The 24,749-nt window shown below is 42.6% G+C and overlaps 1 protein-coding gene across 1 annotated transcript; it reads left to right on the top strand.

Annotated features, from left to right (window-relative positions):
• Window positions 1-3,973: 3,973 nt before the first annotated feature.
• Window positions 3,974-23,752, top strand: LOC111971161 (transport and Golgi organization protein 1 homolog). Its single transcript, XM_070446215.1, is given in 27 exon segments — window positions 3,974-3,992; window positions 5,543-5,599; window positions 5,733-7,644; window positions 7,647-8,035; window positions 8,037-8,091; window positions 9,819-9,944; window positions 10,070-10,091; window positions 10,228-10,305; window positions 10,410-10,486; window positions 10,615-10,725; window positions 11,174-11,230; window positions 11,347-11,451; window positions 11,569-11,691; window positions 11,870-11,951; window positions 13,918-13,980; window positions 14,082-14,171; window positions 14,250-14,388; window positions 14,575-14,612; window positions 14,615-14,766; window positions 14,954-15,021; window positions 16,398-16,486; window positions 16,881-16,924; window positions 16,926-16,995; window positions 21,734-21,799; window positions 21,905-21,951; window positions 23,088-23,437; window positions 23,594-23,752. Coding segments are annotated over 24 exon segments (2,886 nt in total). The 5' UTR covers window positions 3,974-3,992; window positions 5,543-5,599; window positions 5,733-7,068; the 3' UTR covers window positions 23,307-23,437; window positions 23,594-23,752.
• Window positions 23,753-24,749: the final 997 nt, after the last annotated feature.

Here is a 24,749-nt window from a genome sequence, read left to right as displayed (position 1 = left end):
TAACATCAAATTGATCAGAAATAGGGTGTAGACATTGTTAATGTTGTACATGACTATTGTAGCTGAAAATGGCAGATAGATTTTTTATGGAATATCTACATAGGCGTACAGAGGCCCATTATCAGCAACCAAACCCTTCTGCAATTATGTTAGCACAGCTGAAAACTGTTGTTCTGATTAAGGAAGCAATAGAACTGGCCTTCTTTAGACTAGTTGAGTATTTTTGAGCATCAGCATTTGTGGTCCAATTACAGGCTCAAAATGGACAGCAACAAAGGCTTTCTTCTGAGACTCGTCAGTCTATTCTTGTTCTAAGAAATGAAGGCTATTCCATGCGAGAAACTGTCAAGAAACCGAAGATCTCGTACAACGCAGTGTACTACTCCCTTCACAGACCAGAGCAAACTGGCTCTAACCAGAATAGAAAGAGGAGTGGGAGGCCCCAGTGCACAATTGAGCAAGAGGACAAGTACATTAGTGTCTAGTTTGAGAAACAGACGCCTCACAAGTCCTCAACTGGCAGCTTCATTAAATAGTACCCGCAAAACACCAGTCTCAACGTCAACAGTGACGAGGCGACTCCGGGATGCTTGCCTTCTAGGCAGAGTTGCAAAGAAAAAGCCGTATCTCAGACTGGCCAATAAAAAGAAAAGATTAAGATTAAGACAATTAAAGTGACTAAGATACCTAGGAATGGTATAGAGTACAGTTTATACATATGAGATGAGTAATGCAAGACACGGAGACATTATTAAAGTGGCTAGTGTTTCATTTCCTTAAAGTGGCCAGTTATTCCTAATCTATGTCTATAGGCAGCAGCCTCTGATGTGCTGGAGATGGCTATTTAACAGTCAGTAGTGTAGTATAGAATAAGGGTAGGTAACAACGCATCCGCCACACTGATCCTCAACATAGGAGCCCCTCAAGGGTGCGTGCTCAGTCCCCTCCTCTACTCCCTGTTCACTCATGACTGCACGACTTCAACACCATTAAGTTTGCAGATGACACAACAGTGGTAGGCCTGATCACAGACAACGCCGAGACAGCCTATATAGGGAGGAGGTCAGAGAACTGGCAGTGTGGTTTCAGGACAACAACCTCTCCCTCAACGTGATCAAGACAAAGGAGTTAATTGTGGACTACAGAAAAAAGAGGATCGAGCACACCCCCATTAACATCTACTGGGCTGTAGTGGAGCAGGTTGAGAGCTTCAAGCTCCTTGGTGTCCACATCACCAACAAACTAACATGGTCCAATCACACCAAGACAGTTGTGAAGAGGGCATAACAAAACCTATTCCCCCTCAGGGGACTGAAAAGATTTGTCATGGGTCCTCAGATCCTCAAAAGGTTCTACAGCTGCACCATCGAGAGCATCTTGACTGGTTGCATCACTGCCATGTATGGCAACTGCTCGGCCTCCGACCGCAAAGCACTACAGAGGGTAGTGCGTACGGCCCAGTACATCACTGGGGCCAAGCTTTCTGCCATCCAGAACCTCTATACCAGGCGGTGTCAGAGGAAGGCCCTAAAAATTGTCAAAGACTCCAGCCACCCTAGTCATAGACTGTTCTCTCTGCTACCGCACGGCATGCGGTACCGGAGCGCCATGTCTAGGTCCAAGTGGCTTCTAAACAGCTTCTAACCCCAAGCCATAAGACTTCTGAACATCTAATCAAATGGCTACCCAGACTATTTGGATTGCCCCCCACCCCCTCTTTTACACGGCTGCTACTCTGATATTATCTATGCATAGTCACTTTAATAACTCTACCTACATGTACATATTACCTCGACTAACCAGTGCCCCCGCACATTGACTCAGTACCGGTACCCCCTGTATATAGTCTCGCTATTGTAATTTTACTGCTGCTCTTTAATTACTTGTTCCTTTTATTTCTTATTCATATTTTTTCAACTGCATTGTTGGTTAATAAGGGCTTGTAAGTAAGCATTTCACTGTAAGGTCTACCTACACCTGTTGTATTCAGCGCATGTGACTAATAGAATTTGATTTGATTTATAGAATACAATACAGTATATACATATGAGATGGGTGATGCAATATGTAAACACAATTTAAAAGTGACTAAGATACAGTAGAATAGTGTGGAGTGCAGTTTATTCATATTGTGACGACCCTCCTGCTCTGTCTGCCGTATTCTTTCGCTTTGCTCTTGTTTTCCTTATTAGGATGTTGGCGGGCGGGGCTGGGAGGGTCATCAGCGACATGGGACACACCTGGGCCCGGGTGTGTCCCCGGATAAATGCACCAATTCCCCGTTCATTGGGGAGACTCTCTCCATGCAGACGCACTTATAGATTTCTGGTTGTGGCCGTTTGGTTGCTTTGGCACCTTTCAACACCCCTCATTATCACATTTATGCACACAAACACTCACACTACTGATTACACACACCATTGTTAATTGTATTTAGTTTACTTCAGTTAAGGAATAACAAAATATATTTATCTCCACGAGCCGGTTCGTGATGAGTAATGCTAGATACGGTAACATTATTAAAGTGGCTAGTGATCCATTTCTAAAATTGGCAGTGATTCCAAATCTTTGTCTATAGGCAGCCGCCTCTGATGTGCTAGTGATGTTTCGCAGTCTGATGGCCTTGAGATCGAGAGACTGAAAAACAGCTTCTGTCTACAGACCCTGGTTCGATTCCAGGCTGTCCAATAGGGAAGCGCACAATTGTCCCAGCGTGGTCTGGGTTTAGGGTTTAAGCCGTCATTGTAAATAAGAAATTATTTTTAACTGACTTKCCTAGATAAAGGTCAAATCAAAAAATGTAATTAAATAAATTGTCTTTGTTAAAGGCCTGTAATTTGTTGCAATGCTTTTTTGTCATTTCATTGGCAATGACATGTGACTTGGATCATTACCGTCATTGAGGGTCCTCCCAAATATGAGTAAAATGATGTCCTCTGTTTAATGGGGTGATTGTAGTCTAGTTGGATGGGAGTGGCTACTATTTTGATAACAGGTGAAACAAAAACAACTGGATCGCCAACCCTTAGCTTCGTCCAGCAACTACGCATTTGTATTAACATTTATTTGATAAATTCTGACTTTTACAGGTTAATATAAACGTAGTTTATAGCCTATCCTGGAAATGTGAGTCCTATCCTCTCTGTTTGTTTTGGTACCCAGTGCCTGAAAAACAATGAACATGTGCTTTTGATGTATCATAATAAATCTGCGGTAGTCAGATAGTCCAATTGAATGGAGAAATCGAATGGGATATTGCGCTCACTTGTCAGTAAACTTGTGGACTGTTTAGTTCTATCCAACAAAGACGTGATAAACCCGAATCAGAACGTATATTGTGACGCAATAAGAAGTTTTTATTCTGCGTTCTGGTTTCATGTCCTTGCTCTTATTTTTGACATTGTCTGCCCAGATTTTGATATTTGCCTCTACGATCAACATCCTGTGAATTGTTCCAGCCTTGGATTTGCTGACGTTTAGGCTTCATCTGCTCATGCTCGAGCAGAACCATCCAGCCCAATTGCCAACATGGCTGTAAATGTTTATTATGTATACATTTTTATTTTATGTATTCATAATTTCATACCCAAAGCCACAGTCGAAAGGATAGTCTCCGACTTCAAAAGATGTGCAGACGAGGAATGCAGTAGTAAGTACTTGGCGCTAAACTCAGGCGAACTTTCAGGATGCTTCCATCTTTCCATAACTAGCTAGCTTGACCGGCGTTGTCATTTCAAAGGGATGAACTCGGCTAACCTAGCGCAACTGTCGTTAACGTTAGTTGTAAATACTGTAATGAAACAGGCTGGGAGCAGGTCTCCGTGAAACAACTGATCTTTGAATCATTCCTCTCCACAGTGCTCCTGTGCCGGGGGAAAGCTTTCAGTGATTTCACCGGACCAGACTGTCAGTTTCTGTCATTTAAAAAAGGAGAGACTATATATGTCTACTATAAACTCTCAGGCCAAAGGACAAATATATGTGCAGGGCGTGTAAGTATGAGTTAATATTGAATTACAGTACCTGTCAAAAGTTTGGACACACCTACTCATTCAAGGGTTTTACTTCACTATTATTCAACAATGTAGAAAATAGTAAAGACATCAAAACTTTGGAAAACACATGAAAGTGTTAAACAAATCAAATATATTTTAGATTCTTCAAAGTAGCCACCCATTGTCTTGATGACTGCTTTGCACAGACTTGGCATTCTGTCAACCAGCTTCATGAGGTAGTCACCTGGAATGCATTTCAATTAACAGGTGTGCCTTATTAAAATGTTATTTGTGTAATTTATTTCCTTCTTAATGCGTTTGAGCCAGTTGTGTTGTGACAAGGTTGGGGTGGTATACAGAAGATTTGGTAAAAGACCAAGTCCATATTATGGCAAGAACAGTGCAGTCGCAAAAACCATCAAGCGCTATGATGAAACTGGCTCTTATGAGGACTGCCACACGAAAGGAAGACCCAGCGCTACCTCTGCTGCGAGTTAACTGCACCTCATATTGAAGCCCAAGAAAATGCTTCACAGAGTTCAAGTAACAGACCTAGCCCAACATCAACTTATCAGAGGAGACTTCGTGAATCAGGCCTTCATTGTTGAATTGCTGCAAAGAAACCACTACTGAAGGACCCTAATATGAAGAAGAGACTTGCTTGGGCCTAGACATACGAGCAATGGACATTAGACTGGTGGAAATCTGTCCTTTGGTCTGATGAGTACAAATTTGAGAGTTTTGGTTCCAACCTTCGTGTCTTTCTGAGATGCAAAGTAGGTGAACGAATTATCTCCGCATGTGTGGTTCCCACCGTGAAGCATGGAAGAGGTGTGGGGGTGCTTTGCTGGTGACACTGTCTGTGATTTATTTAGAATTCAAGGCTCACTTAACCGGCATGGCTACCACAGCATTTTGCAGTGATATGCCATCCCATGTGGTTTGTGCTTTGTGGGATAATTATTTGTTTTTCAGCAGGACAATGACCCAACACACCTCCAGGCTGTGTAAGGGCTTTTTGACCACATTCACCCGACCTCAACCCAATTGAGATGGTTTGGGATGAATTGGACCACAGAGTGAAGGAAAAGCAGCCAATAAGAGCTCAACATATGTGGGAACTCCTTCAAGACTGTTGGAAAAGCATTCCTGTTTCAACAACACAACAAGCATTTTGCTACACCCGCAATTGCATCTGCTAAACACGTGTATGTGACCAATAAAATTTTATTTTATTTGGGCTTCTTTGAAGAATATCAAATATATTTAGATCTTTTTTTGTACACTCACTTTTTGGGGGTTACTACATGATTCCATATGTGTTATTTCATAGTTTTGATGTCTTCACTATTATTCTACAATGTAGAAAATGAAGAAAAACCCTTGAATGAGTAGGTGTGTCCAAACTTTTTACTGGTACCCTATGTGATAACATTGCAGTCTAGAAGGAATGTTGAAGCTTTTTCTGTTTTGTTAACATGTTTCATTCTCTGTTTTGTTTCCATTTCTTACAATGGGTTGGTAACCGCTTTGGTTACTTCAATAAGGACCAACTCGTAATCAATCACATATACACTGAACAAGAATTGGAGATTCCTGCTGAGGTAAGTCAATAAATAGATGTTGGCCTAGTTTACTACTGACAATGCATCATCTCTTAAAACATTATCTGGAATGACTGAACTTCTTTCTGAAATAGGTAGTATGACTCAAACAATGTTTTCTTTTTCTTTTCAGGAAACCGACATTGTTTGCTTTGACACTGGACACGATAAGTTTGACAGTTATGACATTGATTCACTGTTAGGTTCCTCTTTATTGTTAACAGACAAGGAGGAATCTGTGCAAGTAACCACAGAGACTTTTTACCTAAACAAAAGTGCTGAGAGCACCACGGTGGAAGTGGATGAGCCTCCACCTGAAGTGACACTGTTAGAAAATGATGAGATTGATAGGGATGTACCTGAGTACATTGATAAGGTTGTAGAGGTTCCAGATAATGATGATCTGAGACATTTTGAGGCTTTAGAGTCCTCTCTGCCTCAGCCTGAAACTCTTGACACAAAGGGAGTGGAATCTAACACTGTACTTGAGACCACAGCTGAGAGGATCAAAGATTACCTTCAGAAAGATCAGCAGAGGACAGAGGACTCTGTGCCGTACAGTGTTGTTGAACCAGAGGAAGGTGAGATCAAAGAAACCCCCTCAGAACCTGAATCCAAAGATGATCCTGAGTTAGAAAATGCACCTGATGGTTTTTCAGAAGGCAGACCTACTCCTGAGTTAAACACCACACTTGGAATAACTTTTGATGCTGTCACTTCCAATGATGAGGACACTTGGAAGGTGACTCCATATGACGAGGAAAGTGAGAAGACTGAATATCAGCAGGATGAGGAAAGTGATTATCATCTTAGGGAAACTCCATTGCTGGCTTTTTCTGAAGAAAGTTCTAATTTGGAACACGAGAACATTTCCTCATCTGTCTGATCAGATTCCGGAGTCTATCAGAGGTACCTCATACACAGAAACAGGACTCCAAGGACAATAACCTGTGGTCTGCATTTGGTGATACCGTTTTTAACATTGTCAGTGGTGGGGAAAGAATAGCTCATGTTGCCGGTTCAGAGGAAGATGACGAGGAGGATGATGACAAAGGTGAGATTACACCAGAGGAGCCTCCCAAAATTGAAGAACCCAAGGAGTCATTTGGCTGTTCTACTTCCTCTGAGCTAATCTTTGAGGAACCTGCGGACTCTAATTTCAGTGAGGATGTTGTCAAAGTAGACAGACATGCTCTCAGACTTTGATAGTAAAATTAACGAATCAGAGCAGAAACAAGCTGTTGAAGAACTCCCCATACAAAAAGAGGAGTCAATAGATTTCTCACAAGTAGAGAATACATTTAAACAGGGTGGTACAGAGGTTTTCAGACTATTTCGAGAACCATACCAGAAGGTCCCAGATCCAAGTAAAAACACAATGGTGAAAGAGAGCCATCAAGAACTCCCCATAGAGGAGGAGGATTCAATACACCTAGAGGGGGAAGAGATTGAGGAAGAGTTGCTAGAGGATGAAAATGCAGTATTTGTCTTCATCCAAAACTGAGCACACTGATGAAAATGACACAGAAAGTCTATCTGAATTTGGGTCAGAGCAACCCAATAATTATACACAAACCGATGTTGTATCCAGTGATGTGTTGGATGTGTCCAACCACGACGAGGCTATTGACATAGAACCTGAGGTGCATGAGACTGAAAATGATGCTGAAAGCCACACACCCTCACTTAAAGATAAAGTTCTGGATCCCCTTCCAAACAAAGAGGCGGAATACAGTGACAATGTGTTGAGGCTGACACTATTGCGAGACCGCTGCAAGGAGGAGGATATGGAGCGCCTCCAAAAGATTCTAGGTTTTCAGAACCTCTTCAGGTTGGAGTTCCTGTTTTTTGATCTGGAGCTGAAGGCTGCCCGGCGGTCCCAGACAAACGTCAGTGAGGACATTGAAACGGTGCTGGAAGCCATTTTGGAAGCCTCTGAAACCCCAATCCTGGATGAGAATGAGAGGATGCTGGATGCCCATGAGAACGCTGACCTGCAGCAGGAGGCTGGTGAGTTTCTTGAGGAAGCTTCCATCTTGGACGACAAATACACTTCCTGACAATGCCAGTTAGATTGCAATGCATGAACATTTACTCACTTTGAACCTCTCTGAATGTTTCAAAAGATGGGGATATGTCTGATGCGGAGGAAGAGAAGACATTCCCGCACTCTGTGGAGGACACAGACAAGGACAACCTCACTGTGGCAGAATCGGGTGAAGAGACTAAGGCACCTGAGAAGCCTGCCCATGATGGTCACAAGATACCAGATATGGGCATTGAGGAGGATGGTGGGTACTTTAAAAGAAACAAAGACAATCAGGCAAGCTCTAAAACTCCAGAAGAAATCCAGAGGGGTCCTCAAACTATTTTGGAAAATACCTTGGACATGGGACTTAGCGTAGACATGGATCACCCTCCCTCAGGAGCTAATTTTATCTGGTCATCTCGTCACTCTGTTTTATGAGTATATTGGAATATATGGTGTTATGGTAAGTTCTCTCTTGTGAATGGGCTTTCCTTCCTATTGTAATTGACTAATTGCCTGCATGTAGTGCTTAGGACTCAAGTAGTCATACTTATTTTATTATTGCTGGGACAATGCATGTATTATTTTTATTTGTGGGGCGGCATTTGCCATGCTGACAGCGTTACCCAACCCTTCCCCTTTTTTCAACTGGTAGTTGAGTACAGCACCGTTTCCGTTAAATGAAACGTTCCAGAACGTAAAAACGTACTGAATGCAGCCCAGGTTCAGTGATCCTTTCCCATTTTTTTGTTGACTTGTTCTAGTGAAGTGTAGACTGAAGTTAAGTGTTTTGCTTATTGAGTAGGATATAAATGATACCCCCGCTCGTTTTACCAGGCTTTGTGCGTTTTGCTTAGAAAGTAATCACGTTCAGAACTTTAAAAGGAGGCTAGTAGACATGTTGTTGGCGAAGCAGAGCCAGCATTGGCAAGCTAACCTTCAAGCTTAGGTTATAGTAGCTAGAAAGATAGGTACATATTGTCCTCTCCTGGGTAAAGAGAACCGCGATGAAGGATCCTCTCCAGTAGTTGACTACGTTGATCAGTTGGTGAAATTAGGATTTTCTGGGTTTACGCAAACGAGTTGCATTGCAAGTCACAAGCCAAACTAACTAGATAGCCAGCTCAACTGTCAAAGCAACGTACAGTAGCGATTGATTCGGAAGAAACAACCCCTTTACACACTTTGCCCCTGATGACAGAATCTGATCAACTGTCTGTCTTGTACTGTCTTGTACTTCGATATGTACGTAGTTGGCTACAATGTAGCTAGCTGGCTAGTCAAGTCTTAGGCTGCCATATGGCTGGCTGGTTAGCTACATTGAAACTGAATCTTGTTGGCAACTTCATTGTCTTGGGGAATGATTTTGTCCAACAATACCTAATGCATTTCCCAAATAGTTGCAGCCTAGAATGGATCACTTAATTGCTTTTTTAGTGGAAGTTGAAGTTGCCTGTCCTCTTCCTCATTAAAATGTCTCACTTTCCAGACTAGCAGTATCCGTTCTTCCTATATCTGGGTCTCAGATCGAGAGGTGCCTTCAAGTTGTTGAATTTTGCTTTGACAGCTTCCCCTTACATAACTATCACTTGAGGTTACATGCCATTAAAATCTACATGTGGCTCATGTCTAGTGATATGTTATGTAATCATCTGTTTTGTTTATTGGCCATTTTACAGGGTGAAAGGCTACATGATGCAATCTTTTGCACTCTAAATCCACATAGGCCTAAGGCTTGTTAGTTAGATCCACTCTGTGGTGATTAATTTAGCTAATCCCTGAATTTCACTGAGCGACTGCGATGGAAGTTCTGTATTGTGGAAAGGTCACAATGTTTGGACAGTGGTAGGGCCCCAGTCCAATCCAATTCCCAATAATTACATAAGGTCAAGGCAAATTTTCTCTATTGATTTTGATCAACAACTAGGTTATAGGCTATATAACTATTTCTCTATTTCTAAACCCACCTTGATTTGATCTGAAGATATGCCTCTGCATTGACTGAGAGGGTGCTCAGTGGGATAACCATTAGCCATGCTTGTGAACAGGACACTGGAATGCCTGATGGTTTAGTTCAATGTTTTTAACATCACTTATTTTCTTCTGTCATCTCAGCCCAGCTATTACCCAACTTATTTGCTAAGCCTGACATGTGCTTTAGTAACACTGATTGGACCTGTCTCTCCCCAGATGGTCACCAGCCTGCCAGAGCACTGGAAGCCAGGTCCAGACTTCTACGGCGTGTCCTGTGAACCCGTGCTGGTCACTGCAGGTGCCGGGGTCATCGGCTTCCTCTTCTGGAGCAGCATTCTATCTGTAAGTCATTGTTGCACAGTTAATGCTTTCATAATTTCATAATCTGATTGCTTTATGTTATTCTATGATGTATTGTATGCTACCGTTGAGGCTGTTTGCTGCCACTTTTCTTTTCCTTCTCACAGGTCAAAAGCAAGTCATATCTAAGTAAGTTCTTCTCTCTGGCTATTTAGGGTGCATAGTGAATCCTCATTCATATTGCTTAAAGGCTGGTGTCCTTGTCACGTGTAAACTATGTCTGATTTCATACTCTTGTCATGGGTTTTATTAGCTACTGAAAAAGAGATGGTGGACAGGATGAAAAAGCTTGAACAAGAGAATAAGGAGATACTCCAGAAGGTCGCTGAACTGCAGCAACAGGTAAGTTCAGAGACTTTTCACTGACTAAGATCCAGACTTTTGAGTTCAATGTGAATTAAGGGACATAATGTTTTGACACTATATTTCTACTTGGTTCCCCTCTGGGCGAAGAACTTAAAGAAAAGCAAAAGCTGTCTGAAAAATCTGCCACTTTATCTCTGGAGAAGATCCAGGAATTGGAGGTGAGTCTCTAAGAAATATTATCTTGATCACATGTCATTGTCATGCTGACAATTATTTGATTTWTTATYATTTTTTTCTTCTMCATAGTGTTTAAATTGACTAAGCATTTTCTTTTTCTATCCAATAGAATATTGTGCAAGAGATGGAGAGACAAAATGAGCGCCTGGACGAGGAAAATAACTTACACGCCATATCCTTTGACAAAGAGCAGGCCAGTACTGCGAAACATGAAGATACGGTGAGTAATATTGAGCGATTTAGCTGTAATTAAAATGTTTCAGAACAACCAATTCTCTGACATCGGTTCAATTATTTGAATTCCATTAAGTTAGTTTATTATGTGAGCTCAATGTGCCGTTTCTCTAGAGAGAAATCAAATCAAGCACATACTTCGGGACGTTGTAGTTTTCAACAGGCAAATAAATATTCAACATAGTTTAGTGTAGAAAATGTGGTTATTGACTAAAATGACCACAATCCATTGCACCTACAGCTGCATGGACTTGCGTGGGCAGACAGAGAGAAAGGGACAGCCTGCAAATGAGAGAGACACCCTAGAGCGCAGTTGCTTTCGTAGACAGCATAGGCAGCTACTATTAGCCAGCTACTATCCTAAATAGGATGGCTCGTTGATGAAGACAGAGAAAGATGGTTGTCATTATGCTTATAATTATCTTTGCCCATAGATATCCGAAATGGACAAAACCATTGAGAAGAAGACGACCCAGGACGCACTCTCAAAGGTATAGGTCATATAAGTGAACATGCCCAATGAAAATATGTCAAATATATTAACATTGCAACAATCAAATGTAAAGTGTTTATTTCCTTTTAATTATCCTTATCATTGAATCTGTAGTCTACCATTCTGATGGATGAAGCCAAGCTCCGCGAAGATGCCSGGAATGTCCAGCACCAGGTTCTGGAGAAGGATATTGCCACCCTGAAGGAGGAGAACCTCTCGGTGAGTACCAATATGGAACAACGATTCACACTTTAAGCCTCCTGACATTGTGTAGGACTCATTGGCCATGCAGGGCCTGCATAGCACCGTCCTTATGACCTAATTTCCTTGTTACAGCTGCACCATGCTGCCAAGTTGTGGGAGGAGAAGCACAGGGAGACAAGCGAGCAGATCAAAGTCTACCAGAAGTCCCAGAAAGACCTGGAGGATTCCCTCGTTCAAAAGGACCACACCGTTGAGGTTCTTTTTTACACGTTACGATATTGTTACACACATCAATTCCTGTTCACACCTTCTCAAATGCACCCTGATGACAAAGAAACATGTCACCTGTATTATGTTCCAAAAAAATACTTCTTGACTGATTCCAGGGGAAAAGTGTAGTGTATCAATTGGTGGTTCTCAACCTCTCTGGCAGGTTCTATCTGACCTGCTAGGAGACCTGGAGGCCTGCGATGACCTGAAAGGTGGAGTTGTGGCTAACGGGGAAGCCTCTAACGGTAAGTCACCTGACACGGTGTCCTAATCAGAGGAGGCTGGTGGGAGGAGCTATAGGAGGACGGGCTCCTTGTAATGGCTGGAATGGAATCAAATACATGGAAACAGTGTGTGTGCTTGACTCCGTTCCATTTATGCCATTATAGTGAGCCAGTCCTCCTATAGCTCCTCCCACTAGCCTTCTTTGATTAGGATACTGTCATGTGATTTGGTCTTATGTAGCATTGGATTGGATTAAAGTAGAGACTCGGAGCAACAAAATGGTATATCATACACTACAGTTGAGGAACAATGGGAAAGTAATTCTGCTTTGAAAGTTGATAAACTCGTAACCCATACTGGAGAGCTCTTCTTTGTCTATACCCATTCAGCATTGTTCACACTTAAACCTTAGCCCCACCCATCTCTTTAAGGATTCACATGTGAGGTCATATATGGTAGTGTACTAAACAACCAAAGATTTCAAGACTAAAGGCTGTTTTATACTACGTCTATCGACATGTCTGTAGACAGTTGTCGCAGTGACATCATGAACATTCTATTATGAAGAAAAAGTATAATCACAAAAACGACAGGCCGCATGACATCAGCAGCCTGGTGGTCCAAAATAGCATAATTGGTGTATTTTAACACCAATAAATCCAACCATTTAAAAATTGAATTTTGTATATGGCAATCTAGCAAACCGAGAAAATGTGTTTCTAGCTTGTTAGTTGGCTAGCCAGTTCAAATAATGACCATATCATATACCTGACAACGTCTTAACTTTAGCTAATTAGTATTCATTATTACAGGAAAATAAACTCACAACAAAATCATTATTTACAAGTTAAGAAAATAGCTTACGGATGTTAGTGTGACGAAGTAAAAGCAGGGTGTTCTACCGGAGAATTTTAGAACTTGGACAGTGTCTCGTTGGCCTAACGTTATATCCTAATTTTGACTTTGGTGCAGGTCATGTTCTTCACATTACCGTCTCTGGTGATCACACACATATCAAATAAAATCTGTTTATTTGTCGCATGCACAGGATACAGAAGGTGTAAACTGTACAGTGAAATGGTGACTTGCATAGTGGAGTCTTTTGTTTAGACTAGCTAGCTAAACAATTAACCATAATCCCAACTCATAACGTTACTATCTTGCATGAATCTCCTGGTAGCTAAAACTAACCAATTTATTCAATGTTACCTAGCTAGCTAACATTAGGCTATAACTAGAAATGCAAATGCCTCTGAGATATGAATAATATTACTACACAGATCATACACGTAACATTAGCTAGCGATCCAGCCAGCTAACGTTAGCTAGCTAACAATATGCTTTATTTTGCAATGAGAAAACGACTTTCTGACAAAATTAGAAACTTATATCTGAAAATTGTTTCCCTTAGTTTGAAGATGTATTCTGGAGACAGGTGTGTTATACAACAGCCTTCTATGTGTTCTATTTTCGACTGCCTCTGCATATTTGCAATCAAACCACAGAATTTTCTCCATCTCCTTAGCTATCATACTCTGCTTCCACCGGACAGTCCACTGATTTCAAAACTTGGTCCTCCTAAAAGTGGAGAGCATCTTTCAAAAAAGCTGCGTTAGAAAGGATTACATAAACATACTGAGAAGCTCATGTTATAGACAGAAGCGTGCTTCATGGCAGACCAATCTGAACTCGTTTCATGGCGCGTCCAGCTCATCCATTATCTCAGCCAATCATGACTAGAGGGAAGGTTCCTTTCCGTGGCTAAACTAACTCGGCTCGTAGTTTCCCATTTTTATTCATATTTACGGATGGCATACAAGTTTGTTATTAAGGCACATGGAAGTTCACATACCAGAAGGCATTTTGCAACAAAAAAAACGCATTTTGATAGTTATACATTCAAATGTTTCTCCTGTGAAGTATTGACGCGCGACATACGCCTACTTTCCTGAAACGTGTCACTGTGTTTACAATTATTTGTTTCAGACAAGCAGACCATCATCCAAAACCGCATTAAGCAAATGATGGATGTCTCTCGGGTAAGACTGAGTTCTTTCTTGAACGGACCCAGATTTCTGTGTACCTGAAGGCAGGTAAAACTTGTGCTCAGAACCAAGAAGTGTGTCAACTCTTCCACTAACTGTTGGCAGAACTTTCCACAGGTCCTGACCACTATGTCTGTCGCGATCGCTTCATGACCAAGCTCCTGAACGAAGAGAAGTCCAGGAAAGAGCTGGAAGGTATGTCCCAGCAACTAGAATTTGATATTGCATCCCGGCCTTTTCTCGCTCAACACTATCAACTTGTTTTCACCACAGAGCAATTTCAGAAGCTGGAGCATGACATCTTGTTGGTGAAAAGTGACAAGAACCACCTGGAGAACCAGTACAAGACCCTGCAGCAGAAGAATGACATCATGACCGAGATGTACCAGCAGAAGGAGAACGCTTTGCAGCAGTAAGTGGAATCAGAAGCAGTGCAGTTCATGTGTTAATACCATAGTAGGGTTTGTTCTCCATGGTTCCACAGCATGTAAAAAAAACTACATTTTTCCTTGTCTTTTACTGTATTCTTTTACTGTGAGGTTTGAGGTTTTCAAATGGTCTTTAAATAGAGTTTGATTTAATTTGTGTCGCCTTACAGGAAGCTGACCAAGGAGGAGTTTGAGCGCCCCAACAAGGAAGACGGCTGACGGAGATGGACGGCAAGGCCCTAGAGGAGGAGGTCAAGGTGTGTAGGCAACGCGTTACGGAGATCCAGGACGAGCTGAAACGGACCGTGAAGTCCTACAAAGCCCAGATCATTGACCAGGAGCAGAAATCTCACGAGAACTGGGTTTGTACAATACAACTTTATTAGTCCATTTGTTAAAGAAACAACAAATGTCTCATTTCTCAACCCCCATCGATGGCACATACATTAGGATCAGGACATTTTTTTTAAGTCTTCTGTTTGGCCAGTCATTTGTAAGGTGAATTTAATCCAAAACAGGAGATTTTAAATGTCTCTTCCTTCTCTCTAGGAGATTGCACGCGCCGCAGAGCAAGCTCTGTTCGACGAGAAGAAGGAAACAACTAACCTTCATAACTTGTGAGTGCAACACTAATACAACAGACTCAATTGGGCTATAGCAATGCAGGGTTCAAGGCTTATTTAGTTGATGGAACCAGCACATGATTTGGTTGCATCAATTTTTCGCCACTGCACGGATATAATGACCTGACCTGTGTCCCATAATGTACCTGCATTTCATACAGAACCAGGCTAATAATGACTAGCCATCTTTTACATTAGCATGCCCTTGAGTTCTTACATTGATTTGGATAGATTTACTCAGGGTTCAATGTGAACTTTTTGTCTCCGTGGAAGTTTATAAATCCATTGGGATGCATGCTTTCTSTCTCTATTCAGCTAGTAATAGGCTACATTTGGTTATTAATTAATGATATATTAAAAAGCTGTATGATATAATTTTGCAATGTAAGACGTTACTCTGTTTGTTAGAATTGCGGAAATGTATTTTATAAAGTAAGCCTGTAAAAGATTATTTTACATCTCAAAATAGTATGTTGTCCCTTACGACAGACTGCTTTTTGAAGGAGAGATCAATATGTCTACAGTAGGCTAGCCAAGACGAATGCTAGTTGTCTTTGTAGCTTTCTTTTTGTACACTATCAACAGTAGCCAGTAGAATATTTTTTTCTCCAGTGACAAGAGAACAGAGATGGTTTTCTAGGATTCAAAAAGTAAGATATTTCATCTAACACATCCAGGGAATGCATGATTGGTATTTTGATGTGAAACCTGTCAAATTAGGATCCAAAATGATCCGATATGTCTGCCTACACACCTTGACCTAGGCTATATTATTCACCACCTGAGGAAGTGGAAACTCAAAACACGTATCTAGATTGCTAACTCTAAATATGTKAATGTTACTAGATAGCTAATTTATTAGCAAATGTAATGTCTTACAAACGATTTCCAGCACTAGGCCTATACAGGCTATTCACTGCAAATGGTGCGCTCCGCGGGCGCATCAAACCATGTACTACATAGCCTACTGCGGTTGTTAAGTGGTGCCATGAGCTCCATATTGAGAGCTGAGAAATGTAATTGTATACTCACAGAAAGCTGTGACTCTCCTCTCTGTAACTAGAACAACAGTAGCTGCTTTGCAAACTGCCCTTTTCTGAATGCACGTCTCACCTATTGCTCACTCAAAATGGAGACCGGCAGATCCTTTCATTTGGTTTATTTTTGGTCAATCTCACATTTACTTTTTGAATTAGTCATGATAGTAAAGTAAAAAGAGGCACATTGTGAACCAAATGTTGCACTGCCAAGTCGAAGGGCCACAAATGCAAGTGTTTTGGTCACAGTTTTGCAATGCAGTAAGCTGTATTAGTCTAGATTTGGAGGTACAGTATTGAGAATCTAAATGCCTGTTCTCTTTTTCACCCTAGACTGCCTGACATGTCCAGCAAGCTGAATGAGCTCCGTAGGCCTCTGTTCAAGCCCACCCCTGGGATGGCTCCCATGCCTCTCCGACGAGGTAAGAACCAATCCTCAGTTCACGTTATTTAGTGCTGGCGACTGGCACGTCTGGGGTGCATTCAGTAAGGCAAAATCGTCAGAACATAACTTGCAGATAGAAATGAAATGAATAGGGCTGATATGACTCTATTCTTGAGGACAGAGAATCATATTTCTATCTGAACGTTCTGTAACGTTCCTGAGCATTTCTACTGTCTTGTCGGTTGGATATCATCTGTGACTGCATTTCAAATTAGATCTTGGACTTTTTGACTGTCTGATACCCCATCTGCTGTTTGACGTCCACCCTCTGAAATGCATGTTTTCCTGATGTTTTGATTTGAATTCCTTGTAGCATGTCCAATGTGGATAGACTGACACTGAGTGTTTTGTTAAATGGTTTTGCTAAACAGGTGATTCGTACAGGCCCTCACCTGTGATTGGAGGTGCCCCTTCCCCCCCCTCTCATGATAGAAGTTCACGGATGCGAAGGAACAAGTTTACGGATACGAAGGAACAAGCCCTATCGTGAGTCTCCTGAACCCCCGCCCCCCGGACAGCCTTGGCCCTGCTGATTGGCCGAGCAGTACCGTCCCTCAGCCAATCAACCCCCCCCCCTTGTTCACCCTTGTATGCCCTGACTCCCCGCTTTTCACCTTTCCTTTTTCCCTGTCTTTACCTCCACTGTGGTGTTTCAATAATTTCCATTATTTTTCTTCCAACTGCTCTCATCCTGCTGCTAGTTGGTACACACCTATGACCTTCCTCTTCCTAATGTTTGTCTTCTGATTACGTCCTCTGGTTTTCGAAGACGTTCTTTCCTGTCTCTTTCACTGCCATCTTTTCTCCCTCTACTGCCATACCCATCTTTCTCACCTGTGTTTGCGTGTCCAGACGATCCAGAATGTTCCCATGCCTCCGTTTGCTTTCACAATTTGGAATAACCGCTCTTGCATCCCTCTTGCTCTTTCAGTACTATGGTGGTGTTTTTGTGTTCAGCTGTTGGAGATCATATGTGTGTGGCAACTCTTAGGTTACTAAAGCTTCAGCCTTTGCTTTCTTGTGGGATTCTGCATTCCATACATTGTATATACACTGTCAAAAAAATAAAGGGAAACTTAAACAACACAATGTAACTCCAAGTCAATCACACTTCGTGAAATCCAACTGTCCACTTAGGAAGCACACTGATTGACAATAAATTCACATGCTGTTGTGCAAATGGAATAGACAAAAGGTGGAAATTATAGGCAATTAGCAAGACACCCCAATAAAGGAGTGGTTCTGCAGGTGGTGACCACAGACCACTTCTCAGTTCCTATGCTTCCTGGCTGATGTTTTGGTCACTTTTGAATGCTGGCGGTGCTTTCACTCTAGTGGTAGCATGAGACGGAGTCTACAACCCACACAAGTGGCTCAGGTAGTGCAGCTCATCCAGGATGGCACATCAATGCGAGCTGTGCAAGAAGGTTTGCTGTGTCTGTCAGCGTAGTGTCCAGAGCATGGAGGTGCTACCAGGAGACAGGCCAGTACATCAGGAGACGTGGAGGAGGCCGTAGGAGGGCAACAACCCAGCAGCAGGACCGCTACCTCCGCCTTTGAGCAGGAGGAGCACTGCCAGAGCCCTGCAAAATGACCTCCAGCAGGCCAAATGTGCATGTGTCTGCTCAAACGGTCGAAACAGACTCCATGAGGGTGGTATGAGGCCGACGTCCACAGGTGGGGTTGTGCTTACAGCCCAACACGTGCAGGACGTTTGGCATTTGCCAGAGACACCAAGATTGGCAAATTCGCCACTGGCGCCCTGTGCTCTTCACAGATGAAAGCAGATTCACACTGAGCATATGAGCACGTGACAGAGTCTGGAGACGCCGTGGAGACGTTCTGCTGCCTGCAACATCCTCCAGCATGACCGTTTGGCTGTGGGTCAGTCATGGTGTGGGGTGGCATTTCTTTGGGGGGCGCACAGCCCTCCATGTGCTCGCCAGAGGTAGCCTGACTGCCATTAGGTACCGAGATGAGATCCTCAGACCCCTTGTGAGACCATATGCTGGTGCGGTTGGCCCTGGGTTCCTCCTAATGCAAGACAATGCTAGACCTCATGTGGCTGGAGTGTGTCAGCAGTTCCTGCAAGAGGAAGGCATTGATGCTATGGACTGGCCGCCGTTCCCCAGACCTGAATCCAATTGAGCACATCTGGGACATCATGTCCGCTCCATCCACCAACCGCACGTTGCACCACAGACTGTCCAGGAGTTGGCGGATGCTTTAGTCCAGGTCTGGAGGAGATCCCTCAGGAGACCATCCCGCACCTCATCAGGAGCATGCCCAGGGCGTTGTAGGGAGGTCATACAGGCACGTGGAGGCCACACACACTACTGAGCCTCATTTTGACTTGTTTTAAGAACATTACATAAAGTTGGATCAGCCTGTAGTGTGGTTTTTCCACTTTAATTTTGAGTGTGACTCCAAATCCAGACCTCCATGGTTGATACATTTGATTTCCATTGATCATTTTTGTGTGATTTTGTTGTCAGCACATTCAACTATGTAAAGAAAAAAGTATTTAATAAGAATATTTCATTCATTCAGATCTAGGATGTGTTATTTTAGTGTTCCCTTTATTTTTTTGAGCAGTGTATATATTTAAAATATACACTACCGTTCAAAGGTACTTAGAAATGTCCTTGTTTTTGAAAGAAAAGCATTTATTTTTGTCCATTTAAAATAACATCAAATTGATCAGAAATACAGTGTATACATTAATGTTGTAAATGACTATTGTAGCTGGAAACAGCTTTTATTTTTTAATTAATAAAAAAAAAAAAAATGGAATATCTACACATGGGCGTACAGAGGCCCATTATCAGCAACCATCACTTGCTGATAATGGCACGTTGTGTTAGCTAATCCAAGTGTATAATTTTAAAAGGCTAATTGATCTTTAGAAAACCCTTTTGCAAGTATGTTAGCACAGCTGAAAACTGTCCTGATTTTTAAAGAAGCAATAAAATTGGCCTCCTTTTAGACTAGTTGAGTATCTGGAGTATTAGCATTTGTGTGTTCGATTGCAGGCTCAAAATGGCCAGAAACAAAGCACTTCTGAATCTCGTCAGTCTATTCTTGTTCTGAGAAATGAAGGCTATTCCTTGTGAGAAATTGTCAAGACACTGAATATCTCGCACAACGCTGTGTACTACTCTCTTCACAAAACAGCGCAAACTGGCTCTAACCAGAATAGAAAGAGGAGTGGGAGGCCCCGGTTCACAACTGAGCAAGAGGACAAGTACATTAGTGTCTAGTTTGAGAAACAGATGCCTCATACGTTGAGGAACTGGCAACTTCATTAAATAGTACCCGCAAAACACCAGTCTCAACGTCAACAGTGGAGTGGCGACTCCGAGATGCTGGCCTTTCAGAAGAAAAGTCTTTGTTTCTGGCCATTTTGAGCCTGTAATCGATCCACGCAGCCGTTATACTGCTCAGAAAGGAGACGCATTCTGTCTCCTAGAGATTAACGTAATCTTAACCGACTTGCCAAAACTATAGTTTGTAAACAAGAAATTTGTGGAGTGGTTGAAAAACGAGTTTTAATGACTCCAACCTAACTGTATGTAAACTTCCGACTTCAACTGTATATACACATACACACAGTACCAGTCAGAAGTTTGGACACACCTACTCATTCTAGGGTTTTTCTTTATTTTTACTATTTTCTACATTGTAGAATCATAGTGAAGACATCAAAACTATGAAACAACACATTGAATCATGTAATAACCAAAAGTGTTAAACAAATCAAAATATATTTGAGATTCTTTAAAGTAGCCTCCCTTTGACTTGATGACAGCTTTGCACACTCTTGGCATTCTCTCAACCAGCTTCACCTGAAATGCTTTTCCAACATTCTTGAAGGAGTTCCCACATGCTGTGCTCTTGTTTGCTGCTTTTCCTACACTCTGGGGTCCAACTCATCCCAAACCATCTCAATTGGGTTGAGGTCAGGTGGTTGTGGAGGCCAAGCCATCTGATGCAACACTCATCACTGTCCTTGGTCAAATAGCCCTCACACAGCCTGGATGTGTGTTGGGTCATTGTCCTGTTGAAAAACAAATGAAGTCCCACTAAGCGCAAACCAGATGGGATGGCGTATCACTGCAGAATGCTGTGGGAGCCATGCTGGTTAATTGTCCCTTGAATTCTAAATAAATCACAGACAGTGTCACCAGCAAAGTACCATCACACCACACCACCTCCATGCTCCACGATGGGAACCACACATATGGAGATCATTCGTTCACCTACTCTGCGTCTCAGAAAGACACGAAGGTTGGAACCAAAACTCTCAAATTTGTACTCTTCAGACCAAAGGACAGATTTCCGTCAGTCTCATCTCCATTTCTCTTGTTTATTGGCCCAAGCAAGTCTCTTCTTATGGGGGTCCTTTTAGTAGTGGTTTCTTTGCAGCAATTCGACCATGAAGGCCTGATTCACGTGGTCTCCTCTGACCAGTTGATGTTGATGTGTCTGTTACTTGAACTCTGAAGCATTTATTTGGGCTGGTAACTAATGAACTTATCCTCTGCAGCAGAGGTAAATCTTGGTCTTTCCTGTGGCGTTTCTCATGAGAGCCAGTTTTATCATAGAGCTTGATGGTTTTTGCGACTGCACTTAAATTTCAAGAACTTTTAAAGTTTATTTTCCAGATTGACTGATCTTCATGTCTTAAAGTAATGGACTGTCGTTTCTTTTTGCTTATTTGAGCTGTTCTTGCCATAATATGGACTTAGCCCTATTTGGTAAAAGACCATCTTCTTTATACCACCCCTACCTTGTCACAACACAACTGATTGGCTCAAACGCTTTAAGAAGGAAAGAAATTCCACAAATTAACTTTTAACAAGGCACACCTGTTAATTGAAATGCATTCCAGGTGACTACCTCATGAAGCTGGTTGAGAGAATGCCAAAAATGTGCAAAGCTGTCATCAAGGCAAAGGGTGGCTTCTTTGAAGAATCTCAAATATTCTGGTACTGGTACTTCTAGTTCTGGAAGAATAATATCCTACCATGACATGACCAAACATTTTCCTCGGACTGCAAATAGACCAGACTTTGCTATAAATAGATGGTCGCATGAACCAGTAACGTGGTCTTGAGTCAGGTGCCTAATGACAACCAGGAGAGCCAAGGTTAGCATTCTAGAAGATTTGAGAATATTGCAGTGTTTTACGTTGATGTATCACCGTGTATTTATTGTCCAACAGGACCACGACCTCACCCTTACGGCCGTTACCCTCCTGACCACAAACACCCAGTGGCTGCTAGACCTGGTAGGGATTGTATTTTTTGTCAATGAGGGTGTATGTGGTATTATTTCCTAATCGAGCCCTTATCCTATATCTCCTCTAATCATTCTTCCCTTTGTTTCTCCACAGACACCACGGCCCCACGTACATCCTCACCAAGCAATCTGGGCAGCTCGGTAAGTTTCAGTCAATTTGAGACAATGTCCACAGGTTATTTATTTCCTTATTACGTAACAATGTCAGGAGGGAAAAAGTGACATGGAACTAGAGAAGGAAAGTTTCAATGAAACACCTTGAGTCCTTATGGTCTTATGTGCATCTCTCCCCCCTGTTCCTCCATCATGTGGGTGTGTTTGCACTAAACAGACCGCTCCACTAGAGTCACAGGCTGAGGCCCAGGCCTCCACAGAGAACCCAGAGGCAGTGAGTATTATGTTCGAGGCAGCGGTGGCAGGGATGCGGATGTGTGTGTGAGCATGCTTACCCCAGCCGTGGATCAGTGGCTGGAGTGGCAGTCAGCTGGGTAGTGGCGTCACATGGTTGTCAGACTTAACATTGCTGGCTGGATTCTGACATGCGTGGTTGCTTGTTTTAAGGCGCTTACAGACGGGCTGCGGTAAACTGAACATTTCTGCCTACCGTGTGTAGATGMCAGCGGTCCCGGTTGTTGTCAGCTCGRCGGTTGTGATTAAAACATTGGTTGGTTGGTTGGCGAGAAGAACTCTGCTCATTGGTCAACCATGCATATTTTGAAGCCTTGAGCGTAGAGCCAGCGCCGCCGCTCACTGGTGTGAGTACCACAAACGGCGCCAATTGCGAAACTGCTTGCGACTTGCCGCCCTACTCCCATTGAAGTCTGAAGACCTTTGCCGCTTCCCGTGGCCCGTCTGTAAGCTCCTTTTATATTTTCCCTATATTACAACACCCACCCTCCCTCTGACCCCCACTGAATGAATTGGTGACACTGTTCTACAAAGCCATAACTTCAGCACAACTACATGATGGATATCTCAAATGTGTTATCATTTAAAGCTGTGTGTGTTTGAGGTTAATGCTTTGTGGAAACGGTCCTGATTCTGAATCAGTGTGTGGAACTTGGTCGTGTGATTCTTGTGGGACTGTGTAACTTGACTTATTATTGTGGGATATTGTTGTCTTTCTCACCAGTGCATAATTGTTTTTGTTCTAACCTAACGAAACTGTTTGAATCAGATGAAAGGGTCTCTCATTGTTGGTGCCAGTAGCAGGGCTACAAGCACAATGGACCTATTGCTATTCTTTGTTTTAATATTTTTTGGTGTTGTTCCTCCAGAACTCTCGACCTCAGGGTCCTGGCTYCCTGCTGGTCTCTCCCATCAGCTCCCCCCCCCGACTCAAGCCTCAGATCAGTCATCAGCCATCCCTCCGGACTCTGCTACCATCCCCTTCCCGGACCACACCACATCCCTCCTCCCCCACCCTTCATGCCTCCCGTGTACCGACCAGACAACGGACACTCAGGCATGATGCCTCCTGGACCCCCACCGCCTAACGGACACCTGCCTAGTCCCATGATACCACCCGGACATCCGCCTCCACCTCCTGGTGCTTACGGGCCCCCTTCCCCACACAACCGGTACCTTCCTCCACTTTCTCACTATGGACCGGTGCCTCCTCCATTCGGTAGGTGGTGAATTCTGGCCCCCAGCTTTTATCTCAAGTTGAGTCTTTGCTATTAGTATTTCAGTTGTGGTTAGCAATGCTATTGTTATGTTGGTACTATAGTGTTATATTTGTATGTTCATTTTTCCTTCTACCCTCCTATGGCCCGACCCATAGGACCCCCACATACCTACGTGCACTATGGACCACTTGATCACTCCATCCCACTCCGACACCTGCCCCCTGGGGTGGCCCCATTCCCTCCTCATGTCGGCCCCAAAGACTTCCCTGTGCAGCCACAGGTCCCACATGGCCATGACTCTTCAGTGGGCCCCCAGCCNCCTCATGTCGGCCCCAAAGACTTCCCTGTGCAGCCACAGGTCCCACATGGCCATGACTCTTCAGTGGGCCCCCAGCCTGGCGCTGGCCCCCAGGGCCAGGGGCAAGACTACAGCTCCCAGCAGACAACAGCTGCCCCCCAGGACTCAGTCAGCTCTGCCATGGCAGAGCCTTAGACACCTACCTACCATTAACAACCCAGCTACATTTAATCAACCACGATTCATCTCTTTATTTTTTCATTTTTGTTTTTAATTGGCTGAAAATAAATATCATATGAAACAGAAGTATCTAAAAAGTTAGTGTTCCTATTAAAGCATCAGAAAATCAATGTCTTATGTTTCGTGTCTGAAATTTAATAATGACTTGAAGAGGAGTAGAACTGAGGCTTGTTACTCTTCAAGAAGTCCTATTGTGCAATAACAATTCTATTGTATGACTGAGGATTTTAAGTTTTTAAAAGGGTATTATGTTGATTTTGTATTAATTTCACAATGTTATCATGGTTTCCTGTGGAAATTATTCAAAATAAATGGACCCCAAGCTTTTGGGTTGCTTGATCGATCATTTCAGAAGTACCATATTATCTTAACTCTTCCCAACTCTCTTCAGAATGAACTGAAAAGGAAAGTTGTGTAAGTTGAAAGTCAAAGATGTATTTACTGTTCTTAGGATATTTTATTAATACAACTGGTAAAAGGTACTGCAGTTGTCTATTGTTCATATGAAGCATATGACAACTTTTGTGATCCATTTTAGTTTGAAAGGAAATGTCTGACAGTGCATTTTGTTTTGTTTGGGTAGCTGTATTACATGTGAAAAGCCAGTAATCACCCACTAACTGAACACCTGTCATATTACCTTCACATTTGTTTCTTTTTTTGTTCTTATGTTACATCAGCGATGCATCACATTTTTCTAATTATTTTCAATAAAAAGAAAATAACCAAAAAATGATGCACGTGACTAAAGACTATTTGCATTAAATGTATAT

Source organism: Salvelinus sp. IW2-2015, linkage group LG13 (assembly GCF_002910315.2).
Source record: "Salvelinus sp. IW2-2015 linkage group LG13, ASM291031v2, whole genome shotgun sequence".
Taxonomy (NCBI): Eukaryota; Metazoa; Chordata; class Actinopteri; order Salmoniformes; family Salmonidae; genus Salvelinus; species Salvelinus sp. IW2-2015.
The sequence above is the reverse complement of the archived record's forward strand: the minus strand, read 5'-3'. Positions and strand labels throughout refer to the sequence as shown.